Source organism: Sinohyriopsis cumingii, chromosome 12 (assembly GCF_028554795.1).
Source record: "Sinohyriopsis cumingii isolate HCF-2022 chromosome 12, ASM2855479v2, whole genome shotgun sequence".
NCBI lineage: Eukaryota > Metazoa > Mollusca > Bivalvia > Unionida > Unionidae > Sinohyriopsis > Sinohyriopsis cumingii.
In genome coordinates, this window is record NC_142972.1 from 52,734,447 (window position 1) to 52,757,894 (window position 23,448).

Here is a 23,448-nt window from a genome sequence, read left to right on the forward strand (position 1 = left end):
CCCAATTTCTTGAATGATTGTTTCAATTATTAAAAATATAGGGTTACATTATGTATCTTGATGCATCTTTGTATTATCTGAATAAGACAGTAATGATGCCATCGGTCAGTAAGAGTGTGCAAATCATACAGAAATGACCATATATCATGCAGGTTGAATTTAGGTATGCATAAGAATCCCTTATTAAAACTTGAATTTACACAAAACAACTCTTATTAGCCAATTATTTAAACATGGTCATTAACTTGAATTCATTACATGACATGGCATTTTGAGAAATTTGTCTAATATTCTCTGAATCTCCCTAGGGATTATACTTCGCTGAACCAGAAATCTATCAAAGAATAAACAGTTGGCTTTTGGCCTTGTATAAGCCAAATGAACAAAGCCTAAATAAATGGTAGATCTTTAACATTTAAAGCTTACTGTCTACATGTGTCTGATGAAATCAGCATTTCTCCTCACTGGATCTCCAAAAGTGAAATAACCAGTGATATAGCCAATATAAATACAAGGAATACACCAATTGCCCCTGCTCTCCCATATGACATTGCCACCACTACCCCAAAGAACATGGACATAACTGCTTTACTGGACACCAACCAAGCTGATATGTTTGAGCTTTAAATGACATCTGTAACTTTCTAGACTTTATGCACTTTTTTGGTATTGGAGTCAGTAAGACAATTTTCAGTTTATCCAGCTGTCCATAGGGACCATTCCTAACATACCCTCAGTGAACCTGGGGTATGCTGAAAATCTTGAATATGTTCAAGGCCACTAAATGACTAATCACATGTTCTCGTTGCCTTGGGGGTATTATGTGGAAAGATTACTTATTTATCATTTGTAGTTTTGTCTTTAAAAGTTACTTTAAAGATACCTGTCAGATTTAATGGAGGCATCTTTATTGTGTTTGGCTTGTAAAAATATATATGAATTGTGGACCTTGAGAATTTCATTATGGTTTGTTTTACAGGTATGTCTGATACAGTCACCATCTCTGCTGTTTTATACACCCCTACAAATGAAGATTACCCCTTAAGTGACCCTTCAAACATCCCTCCAAGTAATACTGATAGCAGTCCAACAAAAAGCACTACCAGTGCCCTCCCATGTGAAGACGCATCCATTCCGACAGGGATTGCAAACCAAGCTGCTTCAGCTGACACTGTTAGTGCCCCTCTCGGTGACATGGCTAATATGACCAATCAAGCAGGTATATGTTTTAAGATAAAATAAATTGTTACGACTATATTTTCACTTTTAAACCTGTTGCTGCTATTAGGTTTAAGTGTGGATGAATCTTGAGGTAAACATTTGTCACACTTCCAGAGTTATTTACTGCTATAATTTCACTGTAGTTGCTGGGAAATATTTTACAAACATGTCAGCTTTAGTTCAGGGTATCTATTTTATGGGCTGTCATATTCCTTGAAGATGTAGTTTGCCTTTCATTCCATTCAGTTATTAAGTTCCACAGCTCTCTCACTGAAGTGCTTGAGAATGCTCTTTGGCATAAATTTCAGCATCTGTAGGATGAGTGAGGTCAAATTATACCAAAGTTCTACTCAATTATTAGACTTTTTAGCTATATCACTGAAGTGCTTGAGAAGGCTGCATGGCACTAACTTTTAGCATCAGTTATGTGAGCAAGGTCATTAGCTTGCAAGTGTGATGCCATGATGAACTGTTGACAGGTAAATAAAATAATGCCTCTGTGATCACTCTGAATAACAGATGAGATGGTCCTAATAGAAATGATTTGGTTGACTTTGGTATGTTACAGCACAGAAACACAGGTTATTTACTGCTGAGGCAATTGGAGTAAAGTTCCTAACCAAAGGACATCATGGTACCTGAACCTGTTTGGTAATGCCAGTCTGGCACACTAACCTTGTACTAGTCACTGCAGCTCCTGCCTCAGTCAGTCACCTCTTATGACGTACAGGAGGATGTATTGGGTATATTCTACATATCTGAGCACACAAAGGAGGAGGGAGCCTAATAGAAATGAAAATATATCATTTTGTGAAAAATATGGTTTGGGTGGGAATGGGTCAACTGATTAGAGGATCAGCTATGCTAAAAACAACCAAATACATACTTTGCAAAGTTTTTCGAACTGTGTGTTAGACATTCCAGCTGTCAGTGTCAGAATGACAAATAATGGACAACTGGCTAAATTGTTAGACAGGTCACTTTTGTACTGATCGACATCTGTCAGGGTAAATACGTTTGCACTCCATAACAGGGTCAGTGTGACAGGCAAATTGCTGTCTTTTAAACTTGTTTTCCGACCATATTAGATATTATGAAACTAAAATAACTAGAAAACAGGACTATCTCTATCATGCACCCTGAGAAGATTAAGTCTTACATAGTAAAATATTGACCAAGAAAGTCCATGGTATTCTTTACAAACCTTTTGGTCAAAAAATAATGTTGCCTTTGCTTACTCAAATCATGCTTCTGAACTTCTCAAATGCATGTTTTCCAAGTTGACTGTTATAGTATATGTTGTTTTGTTACACCTTATTGAAAATTGGTCTGACTTAACAGAGAAATATTGACTGTCTACTGAAACGATTTTGTCTCAGGTCTGTGGGGTTAGAAAAAAAATTGCAGCTCAGCAGCCCTGCTTGGTATCAATTCCATTTTGGCCATATGGCAAATTCTTTTGGTTATCATTAAAATAGAAATCCATTTTATGCCTGCAGAGGGAGAAAAAAAAACGTTATATAATGCCCATCTAGATGTCTCATGGCATTGGTTTTTCTGTTTTTTTTTTCTTTTCAGATTTTCATTGTGTCCAATGTGAGTGCAAATTCAAAATGAAAGAGGCTCTCACCAATCATGTAAAGTCTGACACAAAAGGTAATTTTTAACAAACCTCTAATGAAGTTGAAAAAACTGATAATTTGTAATTTTTTTGTCACGGGTCTGTTTTTTGTTGACGATAGGGAATATTTAATGGTGCCTTTCCTTTTGTTCATTTCATTCTTTTAACCGTCTGTCCCAGTTTCATTTCTGTGCATTAATTTCCTTAATTATGGCTGGAGCTTTAATTAATCTAGTAGGTAGCTTGAAATTGATGGCCAGGTTAGATTTTCAGGTTACACATCCAACTTTAACATTTTTAAAGCACCAGATTGTCTAACCCACACACTTTCACAAGATCTTCTGTTATCATCATTGGGTTTCATTCAGATTAGGTAGGAATGCAGTTTCATATTGATGAGACTTAGACTGGGTTAATGATTGTCAGCTCTCTGCATTATTATTTGGTGAAGTGATATCCACTGAGTGTCTGACCTACCCATCTTTGTTTCTCAACAGTAACTCTTAATTATTATCTCTGGATCACAACCCAACTTGGTATACAGCTTGATACCAATCAGACTTGTAAAGAAATTTATTGTCAATGTTTCAACTCGTCATTCATTATTTTATAGTAGTTATTGCCACCTGTTTTGTTTTGACCCAATATTAGATTTAAGTCATTTGTGATATTGAGCATTGTATCAAGAAGGTTTAAATGACCAGTCTAGTACACTGTGTGTTATTCATAATATAGCTTTATATAATTTAATTTGAAACAAGCAATCCTTGATAAAACTGTTTCCATGATGGCCTTTGAAAACGTGTATGTGTTGGGGGGGGGTCAGTTACTTGAATTTGGTTGTTCCCGCAGTTGGATAATTGGATGAGTACCTGTTCAATGTTGCCCTATGCAAGTGTAGGACATTCCCGAAGCACCATTAGCCAAGTAATTTAACCACCTAAATCTGCCAGAGCAACCAGTTACCCTGTACCCCTCTTGGGGGACAACCAAACCCCTCTTGTTACTTTAAAATCTTTATCTGCTACTTCCAGTTTTATGGAATGCCTTTTATAGGATTATATTGTTGTGGGGTTTAATGCCATTTTTCAGCACACAAAAGGCTATACATGGAGGCCAGTATTAATGGTGGAGGAAGAACCCGGGAAATCCCCGGAAAGAACCACTGACCCTCAAGAAGCTACTGGCAAGCTTTCTCACATACCCACATTGGCCGAATCCGAGACTCGAACACGCAGACAGAGGTGAGATGGCAGTGATCCGTAATGGAGAGAGCTTTGGACCACTCTGCCACTTGGGGCCTCCATAGGGTTATGTACACCCTACCATATGCAGTGCACACCACATAAGAACTTTGCTTACGGTATGTGCTAAGTTTTCGTAAAAGAATGTGATCAAAGAGCAGGGTCATTGGTTCTCAATGGGTGAACCTGGACCAGAGTGCAAACCCTTCCTGTCTACTGGCATTGGAATACATTTATGTCAAGTGTATCAACTTCCAACTGACAAGGCAGAGTTTTTTATGTGAACTAAGATGAAGAAATGTAATGGTGATGTACCACCAGAGAAAATCATAGATTTGGAGGTGGGTATACAACAACTTTTGATCCTATAATGTAAGGATTTTATATTTAAAAAAATTCCATTATCTTTTATTTACCTTTTACAAAGTTGTAACACCACTCTTTATCGTTTATACATGTTTTTGTACAGGTTTGTCTGTTATTTTATTTTATTTATTTTTTGCAATTCTTTGTTAATTCTTTAGAACTTACTTTTAAATTGTCACCATGTATCCAGTACTGTGCTGACAAGCCCTAAACCATATACATACTTACATCCATAGATACATGCATGCCTACATTACTTTCTGAAAGACATACCATTTTTGTATATCCTCCAGTTATCCAATGTATAGTATTCATCTAAAGCTGTTGATGGGAGGTATGGAATACCACTTTGTAGTTAGACAACCTTAAATGAAATACATTTTGCATATAAAAATGAGATCTGTTACTATACCCACAGTATAGCAGTAAATGTGTAACAATAAATGGCCCAGTAGTCAAGGGGTGCTGTACTTAATGAATTATTGTGTCCCCAAATCATTCAGTATAGGCTGTAAATTGTTAAGTTGTCATGTGTCCCCCATCTAGTTAGTGTCTTATACACCAGCGTGGTTCACACAACCTTGAACAATCCTTGCATCTGAGGAGTCACTTTAGAAACTGCTTGAATATTGTAGCTCCTTGAATTTATGTGAGGGAATACAAAACATCAATATTGCATAAAATATATCAGTTTCTAAATGCAAGACTTTTGTTTACATGCTTTCCAAAAGTAATGAAATGGGATACAAATGTGACGATCAAAATTGAAACAACAGTTGCTAGATGGAGTAAAGTCACTTTGCAGTAGCGCCTTGCTAATTACATTATTAAGGATATAAAGGATAACTAATTTACTAAAAATGTGGCCTAACTAGCAATGAGCTGTATGCAGTTCAAAATGGGTGCATGACCCAATTTCTGTAAGATAAAGTACTCCGCAAAAACCTTTGGAAGTCCTGACATTTCTGAAAGTCCTTAGAAAAAAACTCACCTGGGCTATCTAAACTTTAACAGATAAGCATACAGACACAGAAAGATGCATGCACATTTACACACACACAGATATATTTCATGACCATGATCCAGTATATTATATTGAATTACAGTTTCCCTAACCTTCCACTATATATATTGAATTACCATGTATCTCGATCGTCTATTGTATATATACTGAATTGCCATGTCCCCCAACCATCCAGCATATATACTTAATTGCCATGTCCCCAACCATCCAGTATATATATATATATATATATATATATATATATATATATATATATATATATATATATATATATATATTGAATTGCCATGTCTACCAACCCTCCAGTACACTCACTGTACTGTAATTGTACTTAATATATACAGATATTTAAAAATTATGAGACTGATTGTGATGTATGCCAATAAACTTAATCTAATGCTTTTTTTTAGTGGCTTTATACATACACAAATTGACACAAACACTGATAAAGACATACAAACTTTTACCACCATGGATATCTCATTTAGGAATATGTATAGAATTAACAGAATGTTTGGGCTTCTTTCACACAGTTCAATTTTCATGCTTGCTCACATGAAAATTTCAAGAAGTTAAGAAGCAAACTTTTTCCAAGGTATATTTCCAAGGGACCTGAGTGTCTATTTACATGGCATTCCAGCTAGGTAACTCATCTTTGTGATGGGGCCCCCGAGTGGTCTAAAGCGCTCACCATTCTGGATCACTGCCATTTCACCTCTGTCTGCGTGGGTTTGAGTCCAAGGCTCGGGTACATGGGAAAGCCTGCCAGTAGCTTCTCGTGGGTCGGTGGTTCTTCCCTGGGTTTTCCAGGGTTCTTCCTCCATCAGTTATACTGGCCGCCATGTATAGCCTATCTTGTGCTGAAAAATGTCATTAAACCCTAGAACAACAACAACAACAACATCAACTTCTTTGTGAAATGAATGTTTGGTAAAATGTATAAAAGCAGCAGAAAAAAAGAAAATTTAACAAAATTTGTTTGAATTTCTTATTCCTTTTGATTAACATTTTCTTGGGGAGAGACAATACACTTTACAAAAGGTTTTGGGGCACAACAGGCACTTTTCAAAAGGAAATTTGTTGATGGACAGGTACTGTTAGATTTGAAAATTGAGCTTGTTTGAACAAGATTTAAATCGGTTTTGTTGTTATGGAATTTTGTAGAATTTTATTGTGTATTTTGCTTGCAGCAGAAAAAAGCTTTCTCTAAACTGTACTGCAGAAACACCAAAAGATATCAATAATAATTTAAACATTTATCAAAACTTGTTTACTATTTCTTAATATGCATTCATTGTGCCTTTTTGGCTCATGGAAAATCGAAATAATTTTGTATGCACCTGCCATCAAGGCATTGTTTATCCATCTGTTAATATTTGCTAGTCTGACCCATGACTTTGTAACTGTTGGATAAATTTTCATGAAACTTTACTTATGTATATATCATGACCAGTCAGACTTTGTGTGTCATGTACCGAAGTCAGGCCAAGCATGTAGGCCAAGATCAAGGGAAAATGTAACTCTGTAACTTGTATCTTTGTCCAGAATCCAATGTTTGCACACCTGCCAACTCATTTGATTTTATCTTAAGGTTTACTGAAAATACCCCTAAATTATCGACTTGTGGAACAATAGCCAAAACTTTAGTCAACCAAATGCCCATAACCAGCAAAACTTTGGCATATACTTTATAGCATGATTTGTATGCTGTCCATTGAGTGAAAACATGTTGAAATTGAAGGGGACAATCAACCTCTTAACAAGTCCAAATACTTGGGACAAAAGTATAGAAAACAATATTCAGATACTTTTTCAAGCATGGAAAAAGGGCAGGAAATGCAGAAATTGATTATTGGATATCATGCTGTGTCAATATGAGCATTGCTCATGGATGGAAAGATAATTACTGCTACAACAAGAATGAAAAATAAAAACACACAAAGATCACATCAAGTTGATCCATCCAGAAGTCATTGACTGCCATGTGGTTTGTAGATGCTGTTTCTGAAACTGAACTGAATGTCATTTAGGCTGAAGTGTTTAATGTAATATTGCTTTCCCTTCATTGGACTACACTTCTCAACTTTTCAAAAGCATATTTTCTACATTGACAATAGCTGTACATGATACTTTGTTGCACCTTACTAAAACTTGGTTTAACTTGTAGAAAATATTACCTGCCTTACTGAGGTCCATTTAGTATTGTCAGGTCTGCTTTTCTACCAGTGAAGATATTTTAATGAAACTAGCCAATTATATATCACAAGATCATAACTAGATGGTGTGTCAGGTACCATAGCCATGCCCCCGTCTCGAGGGCAAGTTCACTGCAATGGAAATATAAATTTGCGACTGATATTCTATGTCTGGAATATAACTTTGTAGCCACTGAAGATATTTTAATGAAACCTTGGTCAGTTATGTATCATGTATAGATGGTATGTCACATACCTTAGCCATGACCTCTAACTCCAGGTAAAGATCAAATGCAATTCTGACTTGTATCCTTGTCCACACTATAACTTTGAACTACTTCAGATATTGTAATAAAACTTTTAACATGTTATATCTTATGACTAGACTGTGTTACATACCATTGCCATGACCCCTACCTCAAGGTCAAGGTTACAGCAAGGGAGAATATACACCAGTGGCCTGTCTTCATGTATTGATGTGTAGGTAGAACTGTTGAACCAGTGAAATATTTGAATGAAATTTTAGCCTGTTATATAAAAATTGTCTTGACATTGTCTTGTGTATTCAGTCATACCACTCTTCCTTTCAATGTCAAGGTCACAACAAAGAATAATGTAAGCCAGTTGCTAGTTTTCAGGCTGTCACTTTTAACCCCTACAGATATTTTGATGAAACTTTACCCAGGTTCACACCCTATCATGCCAGAGTCAAATCTCTAGCTCAAAGTTCAAAGTTGGGGAAAAAAAACTCATAAGGCGTGCATGTCATGTATCGTTTGTGGTATTCTTGTTGTCATTTTATTTTTATGTTGTACATACATTGTACATTTGTATAACTGTAATATAAACTGCTCAGATACTCTGGTCCTGGTGTATCTCAATGACTTTTTTACCCTGTAAAACTTGAAATAAACAAATTTTTGACTGATTAATCTATCCCCAAACTACACAGAGTTTTTAAAGTTCTAATGCTGTGATACCATAATAACAACAAGTCTTGGAACCAAAACAAAAATTATGCATCCTAAGACATATGCAGGTAAAATATATACAAGTTTTGGTGTCCCAAAACTTGTAGACACAGAAAAAATGTAAAGACGAAATTGTGAAGATCACCATACAGCAAAAAAATCATGTTTATGTTACATGAGGTTACGATAGATAAAATATGCCAATCAATCAGTAGACAACAAAAAAGTTTTAGGAGTACCAGAACTTATAGTACATGAAAAAATTACGTTAACTTCATGTCCCAACTTTCATAGGTCATACAAAAATACTTTAAAAAATAATTAAGCGTGTCCCAAGACTTATAATGCCCCAAGACTTACTGTCATTATGGTAATACATCTAATTTATGAAATATGCTAAGGAACAGATAATAAACTATAGCTTGATTTATAGACAACAAATTATGCTATACAGTTCCATATAAAAACTATAAGGATTTTGATACGTTATAATTTACTGAACTCCCAAAAAAAGCTGTTGTCCACTAGAAACAAGAAAAGATCAAAAAGATGGCATCTAGGTTTGGGTTGCTTCAGCTTGTTAGCACATTTGTTCTTATATATATATATGAATGAATTTTGATCAAACTTTGCAAGTAGCTTCTGTCAGCAAGAATATGACTGATACTCAGGGATTTGATGAAGCAAGTTGTAATTTACATCGTCTTTAGTTTCTATTAGCTGAGCTTGTTACATTTCTAGAGGTTATATGAAGAAATTGGACTTTGTATTTGGGCTTACATTATATTAAAGGGATCACATGTTCATTTTCAGTTTCCACTGTTTACTGCAAACCAAAGAGGCCATGCAAAGTCTGTGAACAGCTCTATTCAAAACTGAAGAGACATATAATCCAGGTTCACAATTAGCAAAGAGGGTATCTTTGAACAGAACAAGCTGCAGTGCACAAAGGAAAACCCATCATTTCAGAAATATTGTGAGGGGAATATAGTGTGTTGCCCATATTGTAAAGGATTTTATGCAAAGACATTCTTCTTTAGGCATAGGGATAACTGTCACTTGGACAAACGTTCATTTTCAAAACCCATTCCAATGGATATGCTAGCTACTGAAGATGATACAGTAGACACCAGCTTTCAAGACCTGCTGAACTCTTTGAGGACAGATGAAGTAGGATTTGTATGTCAGAGAGATTTTACTATAAAGCTGATAGGAGCATGTTTTTGGGGCAAAAACAAAACAAAAACACGATAAAAGTGAGAAAAAGTGTTCGCTTAGACATCAGAACATTGGAAAGACTTTATGTAGAATTCAAATCTTTTGAGAAAAATGAATGCATAGAATCTGTAGAAATATTCAACCGTGAAAAATTTAGTTCTCTTAAAAGAGCTATCTACAAAATAACAGACAAAGAAGATTCCAGCATCAAGTATGGCTTAAAAGGAGAATATGTACTACTTACTGATGGCAAGTGCAGAAATCTTGAAAGGAGAATCATTGCAGGGTAAACAGGGAGAAGTAAAAGCAACAGAGTTAAACTACTTTGTCTCAGTTTTAAAGTTGAACAGACGAACAGTTTCTTGTGATGCAAGATACATGATATATGCAGTAAGAAATATATTTAAATATTTAATCATTATTACAGATCAAAGGTTTCACTGGGATGCCCCAACAACAAAAGTTTTAAAAGATACATTCATTGACTGGATTAATATGCCTTATGGCTGCAGCCTTCCAGGTACTGCTCATACATTGTATACATTTTGTCAAGTACAACTTTGCATACATTGGTTGTAGTTTTTTCTTGGTTTTGAATACCCCTTCTTAAAGCAACTACTGCAGTGCCCCCACCAGCTATGTCTGTGAACAGGTTGTTTTTAGTGCAAATTCAGAAATAGTCCTGTATTGAGTTGTAAAATTATCTAGGTACATTCATCTGGATCTTGTTATTTTCTACTTCAGTTTTGTTCAGGAAGAAGATGTATGCAAATAATGTAAGGAGGATCTTGTATTTGCTGGATTTGCTCACTTGGACCAATTTGGCTCCTTTTTAGTTATGCTGATTTGATGTTTAAAGTGTTGAGGCATAGTTATAACAGCTCCTTGTTAGCCCTTATCCCAGTAATGCAAACTAGGGGAAATTTATGAAATACATATACACTGTTTTATTTGGTTGTTCGGTTATTTTGGGATCATACAGACCAAGTGTATCTGCAGGTGTCTAGACAGGCTTTGTGGGATGAAACCACCACAAAGATCACTACCATGGACAAGGTCTGTTTCTCATCTCATGTTATTATATAGATAAGGTTCAGATAGAAAATTATAGCAATTTGTATATGGCTGCCATAAAGCTAGTTTGGTTTTTGCACAATAACTTTAGTTGTCCACCATCAACAATTACCATTTTTGTGGATGTTTTCCACTTACAGTCAAGAAGAACTCTATTGATTTTGGGGTGAAAAGTTCAGAGGTCAAGATGACTAATTGAAAGAACGAAAACAATTTCTGCACAATAACTCACAGTTACCAAACTTCGTGGATAGTGTGCACTTGGGGTGAGGAAGAACCATACTGATTTTTTTATGACTGAAAGAATTGAAAAAAGGGTTTCTGCATAAAAACATTAGTTCTACACAACATACCTCAACCAAACATGGGTGGTTTGTACTGGGGTAAGGAATAAAGCTATTGATTTTGGAGTCATAAGGCCAATCTTTTATACGTTTTTGATGGTTGATTGGCTTGTAGCTGCTCTTTCAACACATTATTGGCTATTGTATGCCAAGGAAATGGGAACTAAGTGCCATTCCCAAGAACACACCAAGGCAGCTGATCTAGACTGACCAGAGCTGTTATGAGTCTGGTACTGCTAAATGAGCTGCTGCCATGGACTTGGACTTTTTCCATGAAAATTTTCTGACCAAGATTAATCCAAAACCACCTAAGATAGACTAATGAAATGTTTGTAAGCATATGTAGACAACCTGGTTTGATTTATATGCCTGTCGGAACATTCGGTCACATTTTTATGCATTTTTAAACTTTTTAGACTTTGACCTTTTATTGTGCATGCATAATTTGCAAACACAAATCTAGTGTTGGTTGTTAAACAATGACACAAACAATTGTTTTATATCACTAAAAGTGAAAAATACAGCTAGCTACACAAGCTCACTCACCTTTTATTCTCTCCTGCTCACTATTTTGCTTATCTATACATGCAATTTTATCACAGAATGAGCAACAAAATAAAGATCTCACCATATTAAAAAAGTCTGCATTCTTTTGGATTGGGGAAAAACAAATCAATGAGATGAATTTGTCATTACTATTTAGAAATTTGGATAGTAAGGAGAAAAAAAGAGATCTGTTTAATTTACATAGTTTTCACAGAGTGTATTGTCCATATATCACTTGCAGCCATGTTGTAGTTACTGAGTTACACTCCTCTTCGCAAAGAATGTTCAATGAATAATGCACATTGTTGTCAGTGACCTGGTTGGTGAAAATAGATGCCTATGAGTGAAAACAGTTAATCTACAACAAATGTGCTGCATGAAGTACACACCTATATCAACAGAACTTGGCAGTTACTGAGAGCAACAGTGGTGACCAGGGAAACTCTACAAAGGGCCATTAAATCAAGCAGCCACATGAACCATATCTATTTATAAAGTATTTGTATATGTGAAGTTGTCAGAATCTTTTATTTTTTTTTATTCTTTTGCTGCAGCTGGTTTGTTTCATTTTCAAAAAAGTTGCATTGATCGATGCAATGTTTTGAAAAACTGCTGATACCTGGACATAAAATGCTGTGCTGTGAGTCTACATGTTCGTGTACATACTATCTGCTTATAAAACTCTTTTATGATGATACCCTGTAGTTCATTTTTTCATCCAATCCATTTATTCATCCTTGCATTCATTGGACTCCCTATGATTAAGGCATATTTGATTGTGTGACATCTGCTTGTTTTGTGAATGAGTGATCAAGTATCCATATATTTTCTAACATTGAACAAAAACATGCCTTTTTATAAAGTTGTATCAAAGAAATTATCATTGTTCTTGAAGTTATTTAATATTGGGATGAAAAGTTTTGTTGCTAATTGACTGGTCTTCACAGATTTAAAATAAAGTTATTCATAAATGACAATGGAATATAAATAATGTTCTTCTTCCTATGTAATTTATTAACACTGACATAAATTATTAAAACTAGTTACAACATTTAGAATTTAGTATTCATTCATGCAGACTGCAAAGAAGACTGATTAATTATTAATCCAAAATAAATCAGAGAGAGAGAGAGAACTTTCAAGATATATGGGCATTGTTGTCTAGTGCATTGCATTGGGATGCAGTATTATTAGTCTCTGGTCTCTATCCTTCAGGCAAAAGAGTAGTGGAACAATGGATACTGAAAAGCAAAATCAAAGCACCTTACAACAAAGTCAGAACAAAACTAATGAACATGAAGAGGCTTCAACAAGAAAAAATCAAGGATCAACTACAGAAAATTGGTGTACCTTAAGTGCCTCTTCTTGGAACCCTCGTGTCAATCCATTCATCCTTCCATCCATCCATCTGGCACACGCTCATATTAATTCAACTAATCCTGGTTTTCAATGAATTGCCATGAACTCTTGTAAATATTAAAGGCATCACTCAATGAAGGTCAGATAGACTTATTACTTTATTCTGCATTTGTATAATTTTCTTACTTGCAACTGAATTCCATGTATGTCAAAGTATTCTAAACACAATTATCATACATTTTTCAGTGGACTGCCATGAAACTTGGTAAATGTTGTAGTCATCAACTCAACATGTGCATATCAACAAATAACTTTGCTCTTCAATTATTGCCATTTTTTAAATTAAATACAGTGTATGCCATAATCTTGTAAATGCAAATAGTCTGTTTCTGATGGATCACTGTAACACTTGATACATATTATGGTCATCATCTGAACATTCACATGTCAACAAATTACTTTACTCCTGCAATAGTTGCTTGAATTATTGTCTTTAACTTGCAGCTTGAGGTAGTGCTTGATTTAATTTTATGAATGCACTGTATACTGTCCAAGTTTTCACTTCATCTCCATGAAAGATAATTTGAAGATGCACATTTTGCCAAATTACTGACCTCCTGCAATTTTTGTCATTGAATTATTGCCCTTTTTTGTCATGCAGTGACAGATTTTTATGTATGCGACTAGTCCTGCAGGTTTTGATGCATCACTGTGAATTTTTGGTACATATAGTGTAAATATGGTGCAGATATAACAATTATGTCTATACTTTTGTGAAGGAGTTTAATAACCAGACTTAATTGACCTTGGGTTCAAGTGAAGGTCATATCTTGTATTTTTGTACTTGCCATAGTGCAGATCTTCATATACAGTATAGATCTCCACATTTTCTCCATATGCTTATGGGACAGTATGTCATCGGTCCATCCATTAACACAAGCTTGTTATCACTACACCTAAACTACTTCAGGATTGCCATGAAACTTTACACACACCTTCATCCCTCATAGGGGTCCCATGTGGCCGAGTGGTCTAAAGTGCTCTCCATTACGGATCACTGCCATTTCACCTCTGTCTGCATAGGTTCAAGTCTCGGATTCAGCCAATGTGGGTATGTGAGAAAGCTTGCCAGTATCTTCTCGAGGGTCGGTGGTTCTTTCTGGGGATTTCCTGGGTTCTTCCTCCACCATAAATACTGGCCACCATGTATAGCCTATCTTGTGCTGAAAAATGGCGTTAAACCCTACAACAACAACAAAAAAATCATCCCTCATACCAGCTGGTCCTAAATGAAAGCGGTGCCATTTTTCACATCAGTTATGGCTACCACAGTGGGCATCTTAAAAATCTTATCGCTACTCCTAGTGAATGGATGAAAGGGTTTTCACTATAAAACTTCTTGTGATGCTTAGTTGGACCTAAATGAAAATGGTGCCGATCTAGAGTCCATTATGACCACAACCACACCCATCTAGAACATCTTGTTATCACTACTCCTTCTGACCAAAAAGTTATATTACTATGGAGTTTTCTCTAGAAGTCTTCTAGTTGGTCCTAAATTAAAATGGTATCACTTGCACATCCAATATGGCAACCACAGTGGCCTTCTTGAAATCTTATCTCTGCTGTTCCTGAATGGATGGTCACATTAGCCTGTTTTATTTCTTTTACTAAATGACTTTTTATAATATCTAGTTGGTCCTAAATGAAAATGCTGCTGCTCAGATATCCTATATGGCTGCAGCAGTTACTATCTTAAAAATATTGTTATCACTACTCCTGAATGAATGGTCATATTGGCATTAGGTTTTCACTAAACAACTTCTTACTGTGTCAAGCTGGCTCATCTGACTTCCAATAAGGCCATCATAATGGTCATCTTGACAATCTTATTGCTACTTCTAGATGGCTAGTCATATAAATATTGTGCTTTCACCAAAAGACTTCTTATGATGTCTAACTTGTCCTAAATAGAAATGGTGCCAGTCTGCTATACAATATGGCCATCATGGCAGCCATCTTGAAAATCTTATCATTACTCCAAAAAGAACAGAAAGTCATTTCAGCTTGAGATTTCCACCAGACGACTTCTTATCATGTCTTGTTGGTCCTAAATGAAAATGGTGCAGATATGACAAACAGTATGTCCACCACAATGGCTAATTTGAAGATCTTGTTATTGCTGAAGAATATTAGAGATGGTTTCAATATTCAGCAGTTCAAATTATTATGAAATGTTCTTCTCTTGAATTCCTGGAAATTATTTTTGGCCAGTAGAACGTCAGTCCCTGAGGATCTGGTGAGTTCCAGGTGCTTTAAGCCTGATCCATAGGTTTCATTTGAGTATTAAGATTCTCATTAAAAAATTTCTGTTGAATGATAAACAAATTTCACTAGTTTGGCTTTTACACAAATGATGATAATATTTTTCTTTAATATGATGGGAGAGGGGAAACAAAATTTTGTTGTGTGTGTCGAAGGTTCAATATGCTATTTATGCTGTCCAGCTTTGCTAGAAAATATTAGCCTGACCAAATAATTGTACTATATTTATGATATATTGATCCTATGTACATATGCAAATGAGAATTTTGAGCAGAGTTTGTATTTAGTGTATTCCAATAAAGTTGATAGAGGGCACTCGGACAAAGGTCAAGACTCTGAGGTGGGGGGGTGAATGACAGTAATGTATGTAATTGACGGCGAAAGGGAGTTTCTGATTCATTTATTTGATTTGAAGGATCTATACTGATCTTGTTCACAATAATGATTATGTACATATATATTTGTTCCATGATTTTTGGAAGGCCTCTGATTTTTAGCTCTACTGGTCATAAAACAGAAGGTGTTGTGGGATGGCCTGTTGTCCATTGCCCATCTGTGAGCACAAGATTATTATCATTACTCATAAACTACTTGGTGGATTGACTTGAAACTTGACACAGAGACCATCTTGAAACTCTTTTTATTGCTTCTTCTACAAAATGGATAGTAATATCAGCATGGAGGTTTTAGTAGAAGTCTTCTGATGATGTCTAGTAGGTCCTAAATGAAAATGATGCCAATCTGACATCCGATATGGCCATCTTAAAAATCTCATCTCCACTCCTTCTGAATGGATGGCCATATCAACATGGGGTTTTCACTTAAAGACTTCTTATGATATCTTATTGGTCCTAAATGAAAATTGTGCCAATCTTATATCCAGTATGGCTGCTATGACGTCCATCTTGGCAATCTTGTTATAGCTACACCTACTGAAATGATGGTCATGTTGACATGGGGTTTTCACCAAAAGACATCAGACGATGTCTAGTTGGTCCAAAATGAAAATGGTAACAATCTTGAGCCCAATATGGCTGTCACACAACTAGTTTGAAAATCTTATTGCTCAAGAATATCAGCAATGATTTCAACACTTATTGGTCAGAACAAGAAAATCAAATTATCAAAACCATTTAAAGTGCAAGAGTTATCTAAATGGCTAATGGATAAATTTTTACTAAAACAAGTTTGAAAAAATAAATATACTGATTCATTGCATATCTGTGACAAGACAGAAAACTTTTACAGTAACATGAAGGATAACCTAACGGTTTATAACACTACATAGTCTTTAGAAAGAATAGCATATTTGGTTACCACAAATAAATAAGGGACTATGTAAAGGGGAGTAAGATATTTGTCAGTATATATACATAATCAATAAATGTATATATTTATTTTATGCTAGGCAGTAAGTTACTGAATTTTCCGACTGAAATAACTGTGATAGGGTGAAAAGTAAACATATCTTTTCACTGGCCGTCAGTAGATATTACATATGAGAAATTTTAATGTTTCACAATGCGTAATGTAACTGTAAAGATGGCCATCTGGAAAGCTAAATGATGGGATTAAATACAACCAATGATAAACATGTTTGTTTTCTTCATTTTGTATTTATCTGCTCTTTTACCTTGAATTGGGAAGGAGCATTTTGTAAAAAATTAATTTTATGTGCAAATATACACAAAACAGTGCAGTAAACGGTAAACCACTGACATCGTGCGGGATGCAGTAAGAAATCTGCTACTACAGTGTGTGTGTGTTGTACAAGTTATTAGACAATATGCTTGAACATAAAATAAAAGGAGCATTTGCTCATGAAAATACTGAGTATTTCACCCACTCTATGAAATATATGTTATTGACTCATTTCAAGCAAATACACTCTATATATTTGTGAATGTACCCAAATAGGTGGATATGTATATAGTAAGGCTCCCAATGACATCGTATATGTATAATATATACATTGTACCCTAAAGATCGGTAATGAGCATGGACTAAAAGGATTTGACTATCGGGGAACAACTATCAAGGGACATTTATATATATATATATATATATATATATATATATATATATATATATATATATATATATATATATATATATATATATATATATATATATATATATATATATACATATATATATATATATATATATATATATATATATATATATATATATATATATATATATATATATATATATATATATATATATATATATATATATATCATGAAAACAAATATCAGTGAGGTTAAATTTTGTTCTTCAACTATATAACTGAAAAGGCAGCCACCAAATAAACATTAAATAATTATGTTTAAACCATCTAAAAAGCAAATGTCACCAAATGATTGGTGTTATGCATGTAAGTCCCCTGATAGCAGCATTCTTATATATATATATATATATATATATATATATATATATATATATATATATATATATATATATATATGAGACATGGCAATATTATGACATGACAATATTATATGACATGACTAGTATATAATGTAACAATATTTATGACATACTATAATATGAAATGACTATAATATGACATGACAATATTTATGACATGACAATATTATGACATGACTAGTATATGACATAACAATATTTATGACATACTATAATATGACATGACTAGTATATGACTTGACAATATTTATGACATGGCAATATTATATGACATGACAATATATATGACATGACAATATTATATGACATGACTAGCATATAACGTAACAATATTTATGACATGCTATATGACATGACTATAATATGACATGACAATATAGATGACATGACAATATTTATGACATGACTAGCATATGACATAATATTTATGACATACTATAATATGACATGACAATATTATATGACATGACAATATTATATGACATGACAATATATTATGACATGACAATATTATATGACATGACAATATCTCTGATTTCAACAAAATATGTTTTGTACACTTAAAAATAACTGCTACTGCATGAAGTGGGCCAAATCCTATGTGTAATGTCTGATGGGTTGGCATGATTACAAGTCTTAAAATAGTTTTTGTTTGGAGTAGAAAATAAACTTAATACAAGTAAATTTTACTATGATTTCTGAAACGACAAGATGAATGACATCCCATGTCTAACTTAGACGAGCGCTATGTCTCCGCCACAATTGGAAAATGAATATGAAAATTTTAATATTTCGTCTGCATATGAACATGTTAACAGTAGTATAACCAAATAAATTTGATTGCAATAGCTTAACATGAAGAGCTTGGTTACAGTAATATGACTTGATGAACATGTTTATAATAGTATAACCTGATTAACAATAACAAAACTTCGTGGGGTTAAATCGTTTAATATTATACAAAATAAAAAATGACATGAAAGGAGACAAATTCACTAATTTTTAATTCAAAAGTGTATATTTTTTCAGACTGTCTAGTATATTCGCATTTCATAAAAAGAACGTTAGAGTCACTATATTGTAAGTTTAATTCAAAGAGACGAGCAATGAAATCAAATTAAAGCATTAAAGCTGATTACGAGACTAACTAAAATGAAATTCTTGGTCCGATCCATGAAGAGAACAAAGAACAAACGACAGGTATTTAGGATGCAGGTAAAATAGATATTATTTGTAAAAAATAAAAATAAAAGCTTAACTAGAATTTAAAAACAAGTTTCATTTTACTTTTATCAAAGTTACCAAGGTTGATTTCGATCGACATGGTGAAGCAAGAAAATTTGCCTCTAGCATTACCAAAATGAAATTTCTCATTACCAAAATGAAGTTTCTCACTCTCTTTCTGAGTAGATGCATACTGCATACAGAATAAAAAAAATATATTTTTGGGTTATGTGGTTCAGTATATCACCATGCTATGGGAAAAGCAGCAAAACAGAATATTTTCTTGATTCATTTTTGTTGTTCTAAAGATGATACATACATCAAACATATATGTTGTTACCTTGGCTTGACATGCCTTTCTTGATGTCATTAAAGATCTTTTTATAGTATCAAAAACGATCCTAAAACAATGCATATTCCACTTGTTAATCCGCAAAATGCTAATTTCTTAATGACGCATGCACATAACGACAATCAAAAGAGCAGCACACCCTGAGATAAAACCGCTGACAAATCCATACTGAGATGATTCCAGAGTTCCAGTGTCTTCTTGATACACATTTAGTCGGCAGAGGTCAGAATAAACATTTATTTCATGTCTGCATTCTGTAATGGCATCCTCCATAGCGGGAATGACATTGGTCCAGAAATCCAATCTGTCTGCGTACAGTCGCCTTTTGATGCATTCCTTGTCCATCACAGTTATAATGTGCAAATAGGACTGATTAACCGAGTCGTACGCTGGCCACTCAAAAGGAATGGTGTTTTCTTTTCCTGCATCTTCATTTGGGTTGCTGTTTAAATAAAACTAAACACATTGAGCTTGGACAGACTATTAGCATATTCAATGAAGATTAATATGTATACATCATAAATGTTTATTCGATCTTCAGATTCGGATCATGCATAAATTAATTAAAATTCAGTTCTGACTCATTTCAATTTACGCTAAACTAATCGATTCGCTTCGTCTTATGTTGTCTAGCTTGGTGTTTTGGAACACATAATAAAAAGAGTAACATTGAAAAAGAGTCGCTATTTTTAGGAAAGGAAAGTGGTTTTGTACGACACGGCCATGCTTTTTGGTACACTGTTTGGTTCTAAGATATATAAATGTATGTATGTATGTATGTATGTATGTATGTATGTATGTATGATGTATGTATGTATCTATGTTTGTATGGATGGAAGGATGGATGCATGCATGGATTAATGTTGTTGCTTGGGTGATTGGCTGGCGGTTTGGTTAGCATGAACTATGAAGGTTTGTAGATAGGTAGATAATTATCTAATTAGGTATATAGTTGGGTTGGTAATTTGGTATGAACACGTAAATACTTCTCTATCTGCTTGTATATACTGATTTAGATTTTCACTGCTGATATTTTCTTTGGTTTGATTTGGTTGAAGCTTTACGGAACACTAACATAGTAGAAGGTTATTTATTACCAAGGTAAATGGAGTAATGTGTCTTGCCCAGAGAGCAAAACGTTAGCTGACACGAGCGAAAATTACTATGTGAATCGAACCTAATATTTCTGATCACTGGTCTGGCACTCTAACCGGGCCACCGTGACTACTCTTGTTGAACAGGCAGCAAAGTAAAATGAACGCAGCAAGTCTTCCAATAATTTATATTTTGAACACAACTTACCCATCTTTGGCAAAGTTTGTCCACAACTTCATCACCATCTGTGACAGTTTAAACTCCTCTGGTTTTACCAAGCCTCTGCTTTCAACACTTACATTTAAGTAAGATGATTTAAAGAGGGAATCTGCAAAACCGAATACTGATAGAAGTTCAAACCCATGACTTGCCGAAGTGAACCACTCTGGAGTGGGAATGATGGAAGGCTTATGATCATACATATAGAGATAGGTTCCTGTAGGATGACTAGATGACCCAGCATTGTTCTTAGAGTGTGCAACAGCCGTCTGAAGGATTCCAACATTAAAAAGATAATCAGAATAAAAATCAATCAGGGCACGACCTACTTTCCAATTATTCTCAGGGTCAGACCAGTCGGTGTACTTATGGTATATCGCTTCAACGAGACTAGGAACGTCACGCTTTTTGGTACCTTTCACAACACTGGAAATCACTTTGTCTCTAAAGAATTCTGGAGAAAATCCGTCGTATGCTGATTTATTGTATTGGTGTTTCGTCATCATATCTAGGATATTTATGATCAACCCCCCTTCACCGCTGGTCATTCCTATCATAAGATTGAAAGCCCCCAGTGTTTGGAGAGCTTCATGTGACCATCGGGTCCTATTTTGGAAAATCTCTTTAGGTAATTCCTTTAAAAAGTCCCCATCCAGCGACGGGGCGAATCTGGGTGTAAGTCCGAGATTAAAAGCTTGTTCTTTGTTCAGAATTTCCATAAGATCGTCAGTTGATTTGGAATTTAGGCACGCTATTGTTTCAGCCTCATTTTCTGTTGAGCATCCAGTGGAATTGGCAAATCTCTCAAAGCAGTGTGTGGGATCACCATTGAAAGCCCATATATTTAGTGGGCTTCCACTTTCTGCAATAACGTTCTTGAACAAACCTTTGTTTCCCGGATAGAGTGCTTGATACAAAACACTTGCTGATCCTGCCGACTCACCAAATAGTGTGATTCGTTCCGGGTCTCCTCCAAAGTCCAGAATATTATCATGTACCCATTTGATGCCAAAATGCTGGTCCCAAAGTCCCATGTTGCCTGGAATGTTACCCCCATGGCTCCGAGCGTAACCAAACAGAGACAATCTGTAGTTTATTGTAACAACAATTACTTCATTAAAACCACCCAATATTTCCCCCGAGTAGTAATCTTGTGCTCCTGAGATAAAACCACCCCCATATATCCACACCATCACTGCAAATTGTGGCTTTCCATTCGGCACTATTTTTCCGGGAACAAAGATATTAAGATATAAACAGTCCTCTGATATTTCAAACTGATTTATTCCGGGATCCACGTATTTTTCCTGCACACACACCGGTCTTGAATGCGTGGCATCATACGGAGACTGAACTTTGGACTTTGGTACAGTTTTGGCAAATCGAAGCTTACCAATGGGTGCCTCTGCAAATGGAATGCCAAGAAATTGTACAACTGGCTGTATCTCACCATTAAAACTGGCCTCCTGCATAAATCCAGTAACTTTTCCAATCCGTGCGTTGACTTCGATTTTCTGGGAAGAACATAGAACTACATGCGTAAGGTAAATTAATTCCACACTCAAAATAAAGTAATAGCGCCACATTGCGAAAAATACGTTCGTCATCTGTGAAATATACTTGATACTAATATCTGGAAAATACAAGTGTAGTCAAGATTTTAATGTCACCGCACTTCAACCGCTACCCTCCAACATTCTAACGAAATCACCTTGTTCTATATCTTAAATCATTTTTCGTACAATCAGTATATCGCTCCGCACTATCTTCCAGAATCGCATTGAAATCTCTTAGGTAAGAACTATTTTATACGAGTTTTAGTCGTAAGGGCATGCCGCATGATTACCTGTTCGACGAGTACAAACAGGAGCAAGATAAACTGTGATGACTCGTTGTTTGGTCAAAATGTAGAACGCACCTGTCAAGTTTGATGTTCTGTATTGCGACCCAGTGTTTCTGTCCTTTACACAAAAAGAGCTTACACTGTTAGCGGGCTTGATACGAAATGACAATATGGATTATTACTTAACCACCAATATTTATATTAGTCGTGTGATTTATTACTAAAATGATATATACAGACTGCATATCATCCTGGAAAAACTTATATCAAAATGTAAATGATACTTGAATAGTGACACTTACATTCATTAAATTTCATTGTTTGCTTTGCTAAATTTGTCTTCATGCAGGAAAACGTAACGATGACCCAGTTGTGTCTTTGCTTAAAAATGACCGACAGTAGGATTCAGGATTTCGAAAACTTATCCGTCGCAAATGAGACATAAATGCCTAAATTGTTGTAAACCCACCTCGTTGGAACCCTTTATGATTTAATTGTTTGGCCTGTTTGATATATCATCCCTAAAAAGAACTTTTGTATGGGATTATGATCTTTTTGCTGCTTTCCGATAAGCTGGAAAAAATCCACAAATTAGAAATATCGGCTTTTTGACATTTTATCATATAAATTTTTTCTGCACAGAAATAATGTTTTTTCTTTCAGGCTGTTTATGATTATGATATGAATATCATAATGACAATCAATAAATCAGTATGTTCAATTTATTGAAAAAAGCAGAGAAAGGATTATGTACATGTTGGTGTCTCGAGTGTT

The 23,448-nt window shown here is 34.8% G+C and overlaps 1 protein-coding gene across 1 annotated transcript; it reads right to left on the bottom strand.

The window, feature by feature from the left end:
* Positions 1 to 17,759: 17,759 nt before the first annotated feature.
* On the bottom strand, positions 17,760 to 22,806 carry LOC149786442 (fatty acyl-CoA hydrolase precursor, medium chain-like). The gene is made up of 2 exons (XM_089978209.1): positions 20,820 to 22,806; positions 17,760 to 19,959 (listed from the first exon to the last, which is right to left on the bottom strand). The coding sequence occupies exons 1-2, from the start codon at positions 22,436 to 22,438 to the stop codon at positions 19,614 to 19,616; spliced, it is 1,965 nt and encodes a 654-aa protein (XP_089834335.1). The 5' UTR covers positions 22,439 to 22,806; the 3' UTR covers positions 17,760 to 19,613.
* Positions 22,807 to 23,448: the final 642 nt, after the last annotated feature.

Bases quoted from the DNA above. Each gene is read 5' to 3' on its own strand.
- LOC149786442 (XM_089978209.1), bottom strand. From the start codon at position 22,438: ATGACGAACGTATTTTTCGCAATGTGGCGCTATTACTTTATTTTGAGT. The intron at 19,960-20,819 runs GTAAGTTGTGTT...TTATTTAAACAG, and splicing joins ACAAACTTTGCCAAAGATGG to CAACCCAAATGAAGATGCAG.